The 16,345-nt window shown below is 37.1% G+C and overlaps 1 protein-coding gene across 1 annotated transcript in view; it reads left to right on the top strand.

Moving 5' to 3' along the window:
* PI15 (peptidase inhibitor 15) overlaps nt 1–15,820 on the top strand; it is a 31,762-nt gene extending 15,942 nt beyond the window's left edge. Inside the window, exons 3-6 of the mRNA XM_089661023.1 lie at nt 4,153–4,271; nt 6,703–6,835; nt 6,931–7,046; nt 8,435–15,820. Coding sequence (XP_089517149.1) covers nt 4,153–4,271; nt 6,703–6,835; nt 6,931–7,046; nt 8,435–8,570 — 504 coding nt within the window. The 3' untranslated portion in view covers nt 8,571–15,820. The remainder of the gene's footprint in view (nt 1–4,152; nt 4,272–6,702; nt 6,836–6,930; nt 7,047–8,434) is intronic.
* Nucleotides 15,821–16,345: the final 525 nt, after the last annotated feature.

Raw genomic sequence — 16,345 nt, 5'->3', positions numbered from 1 at the left:
AAAGCACTGCAGGAAATTCATAGCCCACTTTATGGCCAGACACTCTTGCTCCTAAACTGCATATTTTCTCTCAGTGGCCATAGTTTTCTGCTGAGAAAAAAAAAGGGGTGCTCATTTCCATTGACCTGTTGGGACAAGATGGTTCCTAGTCCTTCACCGTGACATTTGTTTGTATGATAAAGCAATTTTCACTGGATGTTGGCATAATGCAGCCTTAAAGTGGAACTATACTGCATCTGAGTACCACAAACCAAAAATGATATCTAATTTATTTTTAATATTCAGTGCACACTCACCCATCCATCCATGTCTCCATGTTTTATTTTGCTGAGAAATCACTTAGAAAAACACCCCTAGCATTTCTGGCCATGGCTATCTTGAGTAAGGGCAGATGATTCATGTAGCATTTACTTCATCTGCCCGTGGCTCAGACAGGCAGGAGGGTGTGCTTAGCTGAGAAAATCCCTTCTTCCCTCCTGAAGGCTCCTGGGATGTATGACATCATTTGCCTAGGCCTGGAAACCAGAAAGTAATTGAAAAAATGTAAAAAAAAAGTTTAAAACGTGTAAAAATTATAGATTTTCCTATTTCTATATCTATTTACTAATGCTAGCAACATAAGGATTAAAAATAGTGTTGATTGGGAGAGTGTAGTTCCACTTTCAGTTTCAGAAAGGCTCCCTCTGCATCAGCATTCCACTAAATCATCCTTGATTTTCTTACCTTTATTAGGTTGGTTATTGGTGCAGCTAAGGTGATGAAGTTGGATATAAACTTTCTATTATACTCATCTATACCAATAAAGGCTGGGACCTGATTTTTCATTAGGAGACAGGGCCAACCCTCCCCTACCCAGAAGGTATCCCAGGAACCTTGCTTCCTCCATCCCAATAGCACATTTTGTCAGTGTCGGCAGTGAGCCCACCCTTTCCTCAAAGAATCCAGCAATACCTGAAACCAGGTTATATGGAACTCTCAATCTGTGTTGAAGATGACAATGTCATCCAGGTAGATTGAGGTACATTTTTCACAAAGGTGTGGCAATTTATCTATTGCCCTTTGAAAATTGTCAGAAGCAGTATGTAACCCAACTGGTATTCTTTTGAACTGGAACTGGCCATCAGAAGTGGAGAATGCAGTTTTCTTTCTTTGGCTTCCATGACCATGGGTTTCTACAAGTACCCCTTGGTGAGATCCAGTATGGTGAATTATTGGGCTGATCCCAACCTCATTCATCCACCTACAGAATTTGCATCAAACTTAGACACTTATAAAGGAAATAATGTGAGCGCAGTTGTATAAATCCCTAAAAGAAGCAGCTGACATATAAAGGTAAATCCTCAACACCTCAAAAGATAGTGCATGATTGGATATGCAGTGCTGAACAATATAAATTGAGTATTTAGGTGCAGGAGCACAAATATGAGCGCAACAGTAAGTGCAGTGGGATCACATCCAAGGGTGACCGAATTATACCACCATAACAGAAATCAAGGATCAAAACATATAATAATATTGTCATTATGATGTGATAATCCGTGCTCCGTGACTTTAAATATCCAGAATTTACCAGCATCTGGTAAAGTGATGCACTTACTAGAAGTACATATAATATGCGCCTTATATGTATATCCTTAATGGTGGTGTCATCAGGGTCTGGTCTGGGGCTGTATGGTCATCAGGCTCAGCAGTGGACACACGGGATGATGGCTCACACTCCGGGGTCTCACTCTGCTCTCAGACTCGTCAGATAGCATATAAATACTGGCTCTTGCTCCCAGATGGCTCCATATTATGAGGCTCTCAATGAACAAGCCCAAGGACAAAAAGGGTTCTCATACTGTAGTATGTTTATGGATATTGCAGTAAATCCAGATAAAAAGAGCATAGAAACTCAGATGTAGTAGTAAGTGGCCTTCCTGCTGGCCATAAACATCAAAAAGCGTCGTTCTGGAAGGGTAATTGGTCCTGCAGCCTCATGGGAAAATCAGGGGAGAATGAAAACTCCTCCTACAAGCTTTAACCAGTGCTCTGCTGGACACTGATAGAAGTTACAAGACTGCTCTAACTCCTGATGAGAAAAGGTATTTAGCAGTTTATGTGTACTAAATTAATTGGTTTTCCATGTTCTGTGTACTGTGGGAGAACAGATACATTAATAGCATTTCCATGTTCTGTGTACTGTGGGAGACCAGATACATTGAATGCAGGGTCTTGGGTTTAGTAACACTTTAACCAGAGTGGAAATTGTTCCTGGTCTCTCCAAGGTTTCAATTGGTAAATTTTGGAGAGTTACCTTTTCTTTTAAGGTTGATATAACCTGTAGTTCACTTCACCATAATTTTTCCATGACCTTAAATGGTTCCTGCCACTTGACCAAAAACGTACTCTCTACTGTGTTTATGAATATGGCTACCTGGTCTCCAACCTGAATATGCCTAACTTTGGTTGACCAGATGTCAACCAAAAATCTTCATCTGACTCAATGATGGAGACTGCCAGACAGGAACCTCTGATACTGGTCTATCATGACTCACTCCAACATTTGTAGGCTAGATAGAGAGTTTGGCTGCAGCCACCACTTAACAAGCTGTATCTAGTCATCAAATTTTTCTTCAGGAACTGATATGGTTAATACCTCCAGATATACACTCTTTGTGCCTGGACAGCAGTAGTCACCCCAAGCGAGGCCATAACCTTCACTTTCAGTTAGTTATAATTTTTGCCCTCACCAAGTGGCAGCTCTTAGAAGGTCATTTGTGCATCTCCAGTAAGAAAAGGAGCAATGAGACAAGTCTGCTGTTTTTATCTTGTCATTGTCCTGTTTGCCAGATTATTGTGCTCTCTCCAGCCAGTATCTCGCTCCTTGTCTTCTCTGCTGTCATCCATATTTTGATACCACTCGTTATGGACCCTTGGCTTGTTCGTCGACTATGCTTCTACCTGATCCCAACCTGCGACAGCTCATTACCTACCTTTGGCTTGTTTACTGACTATGCTTCTGTTTGATCCTTACCTGCTCAATACGCTGCTAGACCTCCGCTTGCTCACCTCCTGGTGGGGTGATCCTGAGGACCGTGACCTGGTGCTAACACGCAGAAAAATCATTCTCCACCATCAGGAGCTCGGATGAACTCTATTTAGTACTTAGACTTTGAACCTCAGGTGAGCCCACTCCTCCACCACTGTGACCTGCCTGTGTACCTATTCTGCTGGTTTTGGTGTGAGCCTTTCCACTGCTATAGCAACTGGTCTTCGAGCCTGACCCCTGATCATGACAATCTCTCTAGATGTGATGAAGAATGCATTCACATTATTGGTTGGGGTCAGCTTTTGCAGATAGAAGTTGGCCTTCATAGCTGTCTGGTTATAGCTGCATGCTATGTCCCCAAAAGCTGCTGCACTGCCTCCAGCAAAGCATTGCATGACTACTCACTGAGAAATAGGCTGGTCAGCCAACATGCTGGAACCCTTTTGTTGGTCTTCATACCTTTGTGCCTCTATTTAGCCTGCATTTGTAGCTGGCTGGCCTACACCAGCTAATAGAGTATCTCTATTGCACAGGGTGCACTGTCCCTTTGAATTTCAGTTCAACTTAAACAGATTTCACAGCTGCAGCACTAATGACTTCATCTGAGCACCACATTTGAAGTTCACAAGGTCAGGTAACACCAAAACAGTCTTATATTTATAAAAAGAGGCTTCATTTTACAAAAGGTGAACAAAATAATGCTCCCAAACCAGCATTAAAACATAAAAGTGGATTTTGTTCAACCCATCATTAAAAAATAAAGTCATCTTGCTTTCAGCACAAATAAAACAAGATAGTTTGTCAATGGCTAAGGATTCGTACTCGCAGAAGAGGTATCACAGTCCAAGGAACTCGTGGGTCCCCCCCAGCGGAGACACAGCTCTCAGTAGTGTTCCACAATTCAGCAGCTGAAACAATCTGTCTCACTCCCAAACTTCCACTAATCTGCCTATGCTCCCAAGTGTTTCCTGAATATAATCTGCTCTTGCAGGTACAATAGGGGGATCTATTTTGCGCATCTACAACCAATCCTTGAAACCCTGTACAGTACTTAAATTCATACTGTATTTGTTTGTTTACAGTAATGGAAAATTTCTAATTCTGTATTTTGTCTCTTCCAGGTCTGGGATGACACCTTGGCAAAGTCTGCCGAAGCCTGGGCAGCTGCCTGCATTTGGGATCATGGACCTCCTTACTTGATGAGATTTCTTGGTCAAAATCTCTCAGTTAGGACAGGAAGGTAAATAATTATATTTTAATATGTACTTTTGAGGGTAGAAGGGATGCACATGAATAATATCACTTTGGCATTAAAAGTCATGCAGGGTTAGCAGAGGGTGGAGAGAGTATATTAGTTCAAAGCCTTTGTTTAGTAATAAAAAAATCAGCACAAGGGGCATGACAGTTCCTTACTATGTATGATTTATGGGCAAGTAAAAAAGGGGGAAGTGGAAAAAGAAGAGGTGAAGGAGGAAGGGTAGGAGGAGGGAGGGGTGAAGAATAAAGGAGAGGAGAAAGTGGAGGAGGGAAGCAACCTCTCCAGCATGAGCAATGTTAGGTTCCGATGCATAGGGATGCCACACAAGAACATGGTTGCCAGTTGCTGCATTTTTCATGTTAAAACGCGTCTTTTTCTTAAATTGTACTGTCCTGACCTAAGACACCTTCCATCAATTGCATACCCGAAGTCTAAATTTTGAATGTTTTGGGAATAATTGGGGATACATTGATGGAGGAATGCAATGTTGTGGTTTTTTTTGTGCTCTCTGTTTTGAGTTTTTAATAAAATTTAAAGACAATGCATGTAGTAGTTTGAAAAAAGAAGCTCACAAACTATACTATTGAATTGTTTTGTCACTTGTATGAAGCTTTATCTTTATTATTTTTAAACAGTAAAGTTTTCTACAGCTTTTAGATTTGTCGTGGCTGCTACTTCCTTCAGTCAATTCAGGCCTATTGTCGCCTGATAAAAAAAATCAGGTGTCGCAGTCAAAACTACCTAAAAAAGCCTTTTTCTGCCAAGTTGACATTAATCTCATTGGGCTGCTACTGCTGTATTTAGGTCAGGCTAAATGTAACATTTAAAAAATCAATTACACATCTAAAATATGTAGTGCCAGAATAGTGTAATTTGCACTGTCAGTGAAAATAATACTCTTCCTTAACACTGCATACTGTTTAAAGGAATCGTCTAAGCATATAATTTAAAGAATTGGTCTTTTTTCCATGTTGCGATTGAACAAAAGGACCCTCTCCCCACTGTACAGTATTTATTGCAGGTACTTATATAGCGCTGCCAATTTGCGCAGAGCTTTACATATATTGTACATTCACATCAGTCCTTAACCTCAAGGAGCATACAATCTAAGGTCCCTAATTTACATTCATACATATACTAGGGAACCAATGAAACTACCAGCATGTCTTTGGAGTGGGGGAGAAATCCACACAAGCACAGGGAGAACATGCAAACTCCAGGCAGGTCTGCTGTGGTTGAAACTCGAACCAACGACCCTAGTGCCGCCAGGCGGAAGTGCCACTATGTTGCCCTAAGTATTTGTAAAAAAAAAAAGTTTTTGCATTGTTAAATATCCCCCAGACTGCATAGAAATGTACCTTGGTAGACAAGGGGTTAAATAACTGTTACTACTCTAGCCTTTTACCTAATGGGCCACCTGAAATTTAACTGCCAGGAGGAACAGTAGCAATTTCCAATCAGTACTATCTGGGCCATGCTTCCAGCATAGCAATCCTCTCAAAGACATTTAGAAAAACATTTGCATCATTAGTTAGCAACATCTTTGCATAAAGTCAGCTGGTCTAATTGCAGTGCTGCTATGGGCAGCAGAACCTGCCTCTTGCTATGGACAGCCATTAGCTTTTTAATTGCGCTAAGAATTGCCCTGCCGCTCTCTGTAGTTCACTTTTATTCATCCTAACATCAAAGTATTACAGTGTTCAGCCCACAGAAGGGTTGTTTAGCATAACAACACAAAGCAAGTTCAATCTCTTGGCTGTTTTGTCCACCTGCTTCAATTTTAGCCTCTTTGCTTAACTGCTTTCATCAGTCCTTAGAGTGGACCTATTGTCTAGTCACACACAGACCACTACTTGCTTAGTTCAGACATTGGTCTGATCGAACAGAGACATCAGTCTGGCTCAGCTGCCTGCCTATATAAACCAGACAAGCTTGGACACATGCTTCTCAAGTGTCAGCACTTAGGAGCAACAACTAGCTAAAGAATTCTCTTCTTTGTGGGCAGCACCCACCAAACTACAGTCAGTTGACATCTGTATAGAGCTCTTTTCCTGCTGAAGCAGGCTTTATCTGCATCAGTACACTGTAAAAATACATATATATATTCTCTACGCAAAGGTAGATCTGCAACACTATTTTTTTTCACCGTGGAAAATCTGGTGCAACTCTGTATAGAAACCAATCAGCATCCTTGTTTTATTGGTAAAGCCTAGTTGAACAACCTGAAGTTAGGAGATGATTGGCCACCATACACAGTTGCACCATATTCTGAGTGCACTGGTTTTACTAAATCTCCCCAAGTATGTCTAGCCTCAATGCTGTTGTGATTGCAAGGAATAGGTAGTGAGGGAATTAGGATTTGATGCAACGAAAAGACATAACAAGATAGTGTGATATTATCATTTTAATGCAGATACCAATCTATTTTACAACTGGTAAAACCATGGTATGATGAAGTGAAGGACTATGCATTTCCTTATCCTCAAGACTGCAATCCCAGATGTCCTTTGAGATGTTATGGACCGATGTGCACACATTATACACAGGTTTGTTATGCTCTAAAAATGTGTAATAATATTGCAGCATGATTCTATTTTTAATGTAAAAATTTTCACTCTGCTGTATGTATTTTCTTGGTCAGATGGTTTGGGCGACAACTAACAGAATAGGGTGTGCAATCAACACATGTTACAATATGAACGTCTGGGGAGCTGTATGGAGAAGAGCTGTGTACTTGGTCTGCAATTATTCTCCAAAGTAAGTCCAATTTGTTTTAACGAAAATTGCCTACAGCAATGACAGCTGTTCTGGTGGTAGAACCAGTATTTTATACTGTAATCGGTTTACTATCAAGCATTAACCTTCCTTGTGGTCATTAGTTGTCCACAAGGCAGGTTTATTATGTAATAAATTAAAAGTAATGCAAGGACTGGATCTGCACTTCAGAGTATATGTCCTTCACATATGACACTGCAATATGTGAGCTCTTAGACTGTCATCTACAAATGGGAACATAATAGGTAATAGACCAGGATACAAGCAAACATTGCATACTATACTAGTAGTAAAAATCAGTCTCCAAAAAATGTATTAGGTTTCAATGGCTGCTGTAGTTTACGTTCATTGGTATTGAAAATGCCTTATCGTTAGTTAGTACAATCACTCATACGTTTGAGTTGTGGACTCTTTGCACCTCTTGTGCAAATTTTGATTTCCTCCTAGAAGAGGATAAAGGAGTTTTCCACCAATATCTTCCATGTGCAATACCCACTTCTTAGCTCTGATTCAATAACACTGAAGGCTCATGTTCCTGTCTGTACCTCATACAGTAGATGTCATTAACAACCTGGACTCACTTGTAACACGTTTGCAGAAAGATGAACATAATATGGTCTCAGAGTTCATATACTCTAAGGAATTAATTTAACTGACTTGCTACTGTATCTGTGAAATCCTAGTACTTTTATTAGCTAACAACAATCAGTGGTTATAATTAGCTTTGCAAGGAAAGAGTTATTTTTAAAACTCCAAACTGATGAAATTATATGGTTACTAGCATACATTTTAGAGGTGTGGAAACAACACAAATAAAGCTGAACTACTGAAAAGCAAATGAAAACATGACTGAAATACATATACTGTACACATGTGTTGTTTTACTTGCCAGGTGATTTGTATTTCTGTCCTGAAATATATATATCCCCTTCAGCCTGGTGACCTTCCTTTTCTTTGCTGCAGTTAAGCAACTCAGCTAGGTCACCTTCCTGCCTCTGCCTGTGATTGGGCCGTGGGGGAACAGAGACAAGCTAATAAGGTCATCTCTTTGCTCACTCCTTCTATCAGCATATTCCTTGTCAGTAAATGGGTAATTGGTCCCAAGTGCTGACACTCCTTTTCCTAGCCTGTGTGATGTCATAGTGGGAATTACAGGAGGATGAATCTAATACAAATTTAAAGATTTACACTAATTGCATGTAAAAATACATAAAAAAACTAACAAACATATAGCTACATTCATGTGTGTTTGTATATCTGCCTGGAGTTTAGTTTTTCTGCTCTAATTTATTCTATAGCAAGTTGATAAATGCATGTACTAATAAAAAAAGTTATTGTATTTAAATATTGTTTATATTTTTTCATCTTAGGGGAAACTGGATTGGAGAAGCCCCTTATAAAGTTGGTGTACCTTGCTCAGCCTGTCCTCCGAGTTATGGAGGTTCCTGTACAGATAATCAGTGCTTTCCAGGCGTGACATCAAATTACTTATACTGGTTTAAGTGAACTGTTGTATTGTCTGATGATTCAAAAAAATTTCAGACTGACGTGATTTTTAATGATACAAAACACAAGAAAAGATACAGGCTAAATATTTTTTATAGCATATAGTGTCATTATCACTTCTAATCACTTAGTGACCTCACCACTCTAGTACTAAGATTAGGAAATTGTTGCAATGTATTAACACACCTCAAGTACATTATAGGTAAATCTGAATTCATGTTAGAATTCAGTCATTATTTCATATGTATTTATACAAAAGGAAAGACCTTCTAGATACTATTCCGAATGAATATAAGTTTTTTACAGTGTTTTTTACAATTGCTCACCCCAATTGTGTGCTGTGTAGTGTTTTTAAGTATATATTAATACCTCCAGCTAAAAGGATTATATATGATGAGCTGGCTTCTTAAAATAGTTATGAAAATATCCAACTTTTATTCAATTCATTCTCATATGTATTGGAAGGTAACATCATTCAGAGAAGCCAATGCAAATCCTGGCTAATAATTTTTAAATGATTAGGGTCAAGGTTTCCCAATCATTTCATATTAGAGTCTTAACTTTTCTGACAGTTGTCAGTTTTCATTAGGGATGCAGTTCACATGCATACATAATCTGGGAAGATATTATCCCACAAGATGGGGTTGGAAAATATTTTTTACAGCATTGCAGTTCCAGTACCATAGGAACAAGGGTTGCAGCGATTGAATCTATAACCAGACTTGTGTTCTGAAGGGCTTGATTTAAAAAAATGGGAAACAGCCATTTTTATATAGTATCCAATTAGATTACTTGTTAAGTTTTTCCAGACAAAAAAACATGAAACCTGATTGATCACAATTAGAAAAAAATATAATATGTATTCTCAGTTTTGTTTCTTCATTGTTTTTAAATACAGACCACATCTTGGAGATTTCCATCAACCTTCAGATGAATACTAAAAGTCTCCATCTTTTCTCCTTTTTTTGCTTCAGGACTAATTCATTCTTTATTACATGTATGTAAAAGCAGCATGTATTTAGCTTCTTATGGCTAAGTAACTTTAATCATTAGCAAATTTATTGCAATAATTATATTTCATATTTGGAAATTCTGAGACTGACTTTCTAAAGGTCGCCATACATGGTACAAAAACTTGGTTTAAAAGATATTTCACTTTGCACTGGAAATTTGCCATTGGGTGGAATCCATACTAACTTCTACTTACCTTCAGGGCCTACACAAAGAAACTGTACTGTCCAGATCCATCCTCTTGCTGCAGTTAATACTATTGCTATAGGTTTCAGCCAGAAATCTGAGGTTGACATTTCTACTCAAGTGCTTAAAAGAAGTAGAATACGTTACTGCTAAGGGGTCTAGATGTGTAAGGGTTTTACAGCTTGGCTTCCTAATAATTTATTCTAGGCACTTGTGACAATTGGCAGGCATTTTAGGTTAAAATAAAATGTATTTATAGTTTTCATAGCAGTTTGCTATGAAAGCACTTAGTATGCAGTTGTTTTAATCATTGTTTTAGAATGGTTCAACTCTTCTTGTTGTGATTACGGTACTTTAAAATGAGAGTTGGAGAGCAAAGATAAACATGTTAATTTTTAATGCTATGATATTGCATGAATAAGCCTTCTTTCCACTACAATAACTTCTACATCCACAAACTCAGGTGCCATCAACAAAATCTTGCACCAGCAGTTCTCACTAGAGGCCAGGTGTAAGAGTGCTCATTAGACCAATGAGTTCCAACAAGGATCACATTTTCCATTACATTTTGCACATTAGATTTTTTAACTAACAGAGGCAATGGATACACTATTTGAACATTGTTTTATAATTAATTATAAAAGTAATTATTGATTATAGCCATAGTTCCCGTTCTACACCTTCTTCTACTGCTAATTTTGCCACCCAAGAGGAAATACAAAACCCTTCTTAGCTCACAAAATATAGTGGAATCTGCTCCCTGGATTAGAATATTCCCAAATTATACTTTAGTAATTATAGCTCTAGATATTGGTGTTGGTTGTAAGAACCATCTTTTATTTTTTAAATTAAGGAACCCCTGCCTAAATTAACAGTACAATCTTTTTGACCTATAAGTAATCAATATCCCCTTTTCCTCAGTTATAGGGGAATGTTTGTTTGCCAGATCTTTAAAATAGTCTTGGATATATTTCAAACATGTTAATAAAGGTGCCTCTAAGACATCCCTTTTTTTCCAAAATGAACATTCTCATTCTGTATGTTTGATTAATTTAGCTGTCTTCTCTGTCTAAGTTTATTTTTAAATGTGGAGACACTAATTGTACCACATATTATGTGATTAGAAGTAATTTATACTGGAACAACACCATACTAGTATTACTTTTATAATTACAACTTACAGACAAGGTATTTCTTTTTTGCTGTTAATAGAACTTTATCACACACTGAAAAATAGAATTAAATAGTTTATCATGAATTGTTAGATTCTTTGCCAACAATATTTGTTCACTGAACATAAACAACATTATGTGGTCGATTTACTAAAACTGGAGAGTGCAAACTCTGGTGCAACTGTGCATGGTAGTCAATCAGCTTCTAACTTCAGCTTGTTCAATTAAGCTTTGAAAAAAAAAAACAGAAGCTGATTGGTTGCTATGCAGAGCTGCACCAGACTTTGCACTCTCCAGTTTTAGTAAATCAACCCCTATATCTACCATTCATAGCGTTTGATAAATTGTACCATGCATAGCAACCTTTGGAACCTTTGGACCAGGGTTAAATGTAATAACTATAAATGCACAAAATGTGTATTTTTGTTGATATCTCCACTTGGGGGACTTTTTGAGGGACTTTTCTTACTTTCTGGTCAATTGACAGGTGATCACTAATACAGGAAATAAGGGTAAGTCTCTCAAATGGGGATGCCTATGGTCCTAAAACACATTTAACATGTCCCCAGTAGGGAGCTTTCTGTCCTAATGAGAGGTAGTCATCAAGACAGGAAGGGAGAGGAAATGATCTTATCGGGGACACAGACAACAATAAAATTACCCTACAGGATGTAACTCTTCTCTGTGCTAATCAGATTTGTCTTGAGGTGGTAACATTTAAAAAAGACTTTAATTATCATGCAGAGATGTGTGTTTGCTCATTAAAAAAATTAATTATAATTGCAATACATTTTGGTAGGTGCTAGTTAAGTTATTTAATATTATATTAGACATATATTTTTAGCAATGCAGTATGTCTGTATTTTTAATATTTTTTTACATTGTGACCTCTGATAGCTAGAAATAATTAAATATGGTGCAGGCAGTTAAATTAGGTGCTCAACAGAAATTCTGGTGCTATGTGCATATAGACTGTCTATCTAAATAGGCGTTTTATTACATGTAAGTTTTATGCAGCTGCATCTAGTCATTTCATTTCAAGCCAAGTACTTTTCTTGAACATGTGGAAATGTGTTGCAGGAAGGAGCAAACATGGTGCTTTCTGACCTCAGTTTTTATGCGCTTTATGTTTTTGAACTTTACGCATTGTAATTTTACATCTGTTAACATGCATTAACATCACTTTATGTGTTTTTAATGTGTTAACATGCATGTACATGCATTTACATCAATTAACATGCATTTCCTACATCTGATGTACTCTGTACATTGGCAGGTATGAGCAGATCCAGCCCTCTTCACTCAAATTTCAGATATCTGGATGCTCAGTGCCAATGTGCAGCATCCACATCGCTTATTAGACAATATGAGTAGTTTTACAGTGACTTCATACAAAAACAAATGCAGTAATTGCATAAAAACATGACATGCAGTACTTTTAATTAGAGAAAATCCGTTGTTGATCGACCATATAAACTTTTTCAGCCACATACACAAGAAATGTATTAGTCTAAAAAGATCTTCCATCATAACTGTCCTGTGTATTATAAACATGTTTGTTGAACCCTAAATGCTACTTTTTATAATAGCTAAGAATAGTGTAAGTTTTTTTAATCTTTTCATTAAAGCAGATATCTATTTCAAAAATTGAAATGGAGGGACCGATTGCATTGTAAAGTTAATGTGGTGTGATAATTCAAGCTGATGGTTTAAAATGTCATATTGAGCATGTCAGGATCACTCACCATATGCAGTAGATTTGAGACCCATATCATTCCGTTGGAAAACCCAAATTATGAAAAAAATTTACCAAAGTATTTTTATCATAGATGTTAGAATTATTTATACACCAGTTTCAACACTTAAAGACAATTATTGTGTAATTAGTTAAAATAGAAATCACTTTACATGGGGAACAGTTCAAATAAACCTAAGTTAAATCTCTTCAACGATGGCTGTCCTCTGTCCATATAACAAGAGGGGACTACAGTAGGTTTCTCTCCAGGGGTGTCTATTGATAACATCCTATGATAGCTTCCTGTTGATATAAAAGAGATGATTGGACATGCAGGTATGATCTGACCGCCTATATTTTGGGGCACATTCACTGATATTTTTGCTGACCTCTCTTGGATGCGTATATCTTAGCAATGAGGATAATCAATTAGGGGTGCCTGTTGTGATCTAATCTAGACTTATAGACCTAGAAATTTCCCTACCATTTTTGCAAACATCCAACAGTAACCTTCTACAACAAACAAAATGATAATTATATGGATCTGTTATCACAATATCTGTACCTGCCAAGAATATTTTTTTTAAATATGTAATGTCACCTAAACAAAAAAGTCAAGTATTCCTGTTGGCTTTCCATGAGTTACATTGACCTCTTCCATCAATCTCTATGCTTGAGGTGATTGTAGCCGTATTAGTGCATTTGCGACAGAAACAATTGAGTACTGTCCGTGATACTTTTTTTATTTGCACTAACAAACAATTTTGAGGACATGCTTTCGGGGTATGTCCCCTTCTTCAAAGGTCCAAGCAGTACCACTTGGACCTTGAAGAAGGGGACATACCCCGAAAGCTTGTCCTCAAAATTGTTTGTTAGTGCAAATAAAAAAAGTATCATGGACAGTACTCAATTGTATCAATCTCTATGGAACTTATAGTCATGCCTGTACATTGCACCACAGGTGCCAAAAGGAAATGGAATGTAGACAAGGTTAAATACCAAGACAAGGGGCCCATACAGGGCTTTTTATATGCAAATATACACCTGTTCTTTAAGCACATTGTAGAAAATACTAACTTGCATCTTTTGGGTGGCATTTTCATTCTCTAACCATTTTCTGTATACGTTGCTTATTCAGACATCTATAGCACTTTTTTTTCTACAGATCTTTTTTGTAGTATTGCAGTGGCTATGGCTTATCCATCTAGGCTTGTTTTCTAGCTGATACAACATCCTGCTTAAGCAAGTCAATTAAAACGTAGGGACCTGGCAGGATGATGATACTGGGGGAGCATGTGCACCTGCTTATTAATTTTGCTTTTGTTTAACATTATTGTTAGGTGAATTAGAACACTCATTTCAGTTCCCACTGAGCTCTTATGTTTTATATTTTTTTAAATTGTTCACACCATGTAATTAATAGCAATATTATTATGCTTATTTGTAATTAGGGAATTTATTTGAAAATATGGGCTACATTACACAAGCCAAGCTTAACTTTTCAAGGAAAGATGGACAAGAAAGCTAACTGCTGTTGATTGGTTTCTTTTTTTGTGTGGAAATCAGAATTGTAAATAATACTTGCTTTTTTTTTTAGTTTTTTCAATGTTTGATTGTTTAAGCACTTTTAGAGGTGGAGCCTGTTGTGACAGAGAACTAATGCTGGCCAAACATGTAGTGTTTTTCCATTTGGTATGTGTGAATGTTTTCTTCTTCAGCTGGAGCTAAGCTAAAACACTAGCCAACAAAATGCAGCAGACTCACATTCTGGTACCCATTCAGTCAAAAGAGCTTTTGTAAGGTCAGGTACTGATGTTGGAAGAGAAGACATGGCTCACAATCGTGGTTCCAATTTATCCAAAAAGGTGTTCAGTAGGGTTGAGGTCAGGGCTCTGTGCAGGCCACTTGAGTTCCTCCACACCAAACTTCCCTAAACTGTTCTCACTTGGCTCAAAGAATACAATCTTTTGTATGCTGTAACATTAACAGCACCCTTTATAGGAACCAAAGGATTCAGCCTGAACCCTGAAAGAAGGGTTGCCCACACTTTTTTGCCATATAGTGTAATAATATTGCTTATCATATTTTGTTGGAATCTTCACATCTAATTCCCTTACAACTGTCAAGGTGGCAAATAACTTTTCAAAGCGATTGATATATACTGATGTGTTCCATAGAATAATGGATCAAATTAGCATAATTCTTAAGGATTGTATAGAATTGAAGGGGTTATTCAACCATCTGCAGAAGTTTTTTGTGTCCAGATAAAGAGTCTGGTACAAGTACAGGTAAAGAGAAAGAGTCCTGTATATTGTATTATAACTATTAAAAGAGACAACTCACAGAGAAGCAAGAATAATCTGCAGCTTTGATGAAGAAACCTTTAAATCAATATTGCACTTTTTAGTCTGCCAAATCCAAATATCAGTTACTGTAAGACAGTATACGAGTTCTGCATTAATGGCTACCTAGGTTGGTCCAGTTTTACTTTACAGTTATCTTTGAAGAATGTAACAACCTATACACATATTAATTTGTACCCTGTCATTAACGGAACTGATTAGAGGGGCATTAGTACATGACTGTCTGTGTGTGTGTGTTGTATGAGAAAATGTTAAGAAAGTCAATCCTATTGTACATTTTTTTTTAACTACGTTTTACAGACATAAGTATTGTTATGTATTTATGTTCAAATGTGTTTTTATATAAAAAGTATTTATTAGGTTTAGATATTTCACATTTAAATGCATACATTCCAACAAGATCAATAATAGAAGGTAAATACTTGTATATTTGCCATCATTATAAACTATAGAATTGTAAAGCTTATCCATGTTTGCTGTTATTGATGCATATGGTAACATGAGCCACAATGTTTAGAGACATGAATTGTAATGTTTGTTAGCAGTGGATCTCATTCATAAAAACTAGCGCAAAGGAAAGCAAAGGTGTATCTTTATTTGAAGGACTGACAGCTATCACCTATTTTTTTTTTAATGGGAAATATCACTGTTGTTTTGTTTGTTTTGCCTGTGTCTTAATAAATGAGTTCCATATTCAGATGAATACATTTACCCATCAATGACATGTAAGCAATTCTGAATGTAACTAATTGCAGCAGAATAAACAGATGTAAATAAACCTGACATATGGCTTTTTGCATTTCTAAGTGTTTCTAAGACTTTTTGAAATTTTTTTTAGTTTGTTAATTTATTTTATAAAAAAATGTGAGTTTAGTGTCACTTTAATTTATGATAATTTAAAGTGACACTAAACTCACATTTTTTTATCAAATAAAATAAAAGCAACATGTTTAACTATAAGTAGAAGGTACCTTCCATCTCTTCCTTTCTTTGTTTCATCTCTAAAAAGCAAGCTTTTTTTAAATTATTCTCAAACTTCCTGTTCTAGGGTGTCTAGGCTTGTTCTCCATGTCCCCCTTGTGAATGAAAATGTAGCCACCCTTTCCTGCTCATTCTGGAGATGGACTACATATCTACTTGCAGACACACTCATTTTTAAGGGAATTACACTGCATATAGGGTGGAACATGCAAACAAAAATAACAGCATTGCCTGCTCTACACTAGTAGCAGTGAAGTTCATCACTGGAGGATAGGGAGTGTGCACAGGGCAAAAACGCAAAGCCTGAAAACAATGTTTAGAGACTTT

Source organism: Staurois parvus, unplaced genomic scaffold (genome assembly GCF_062004578.1).
Source record: "Staurois parvus isolate SC_StPar_1 unplaced genomic scaffold, SC_StPar_1.0 ptg001302l, whole genome shotgun sequence".
NCBI lineage: Eukaryota > Metazoa > Chordata > Amphibia > Anura > Ranidae > Staurois > Staurois parvus.
This window is presented reverse-complemented; position numbering and strand designations above follow the sequence as displayed.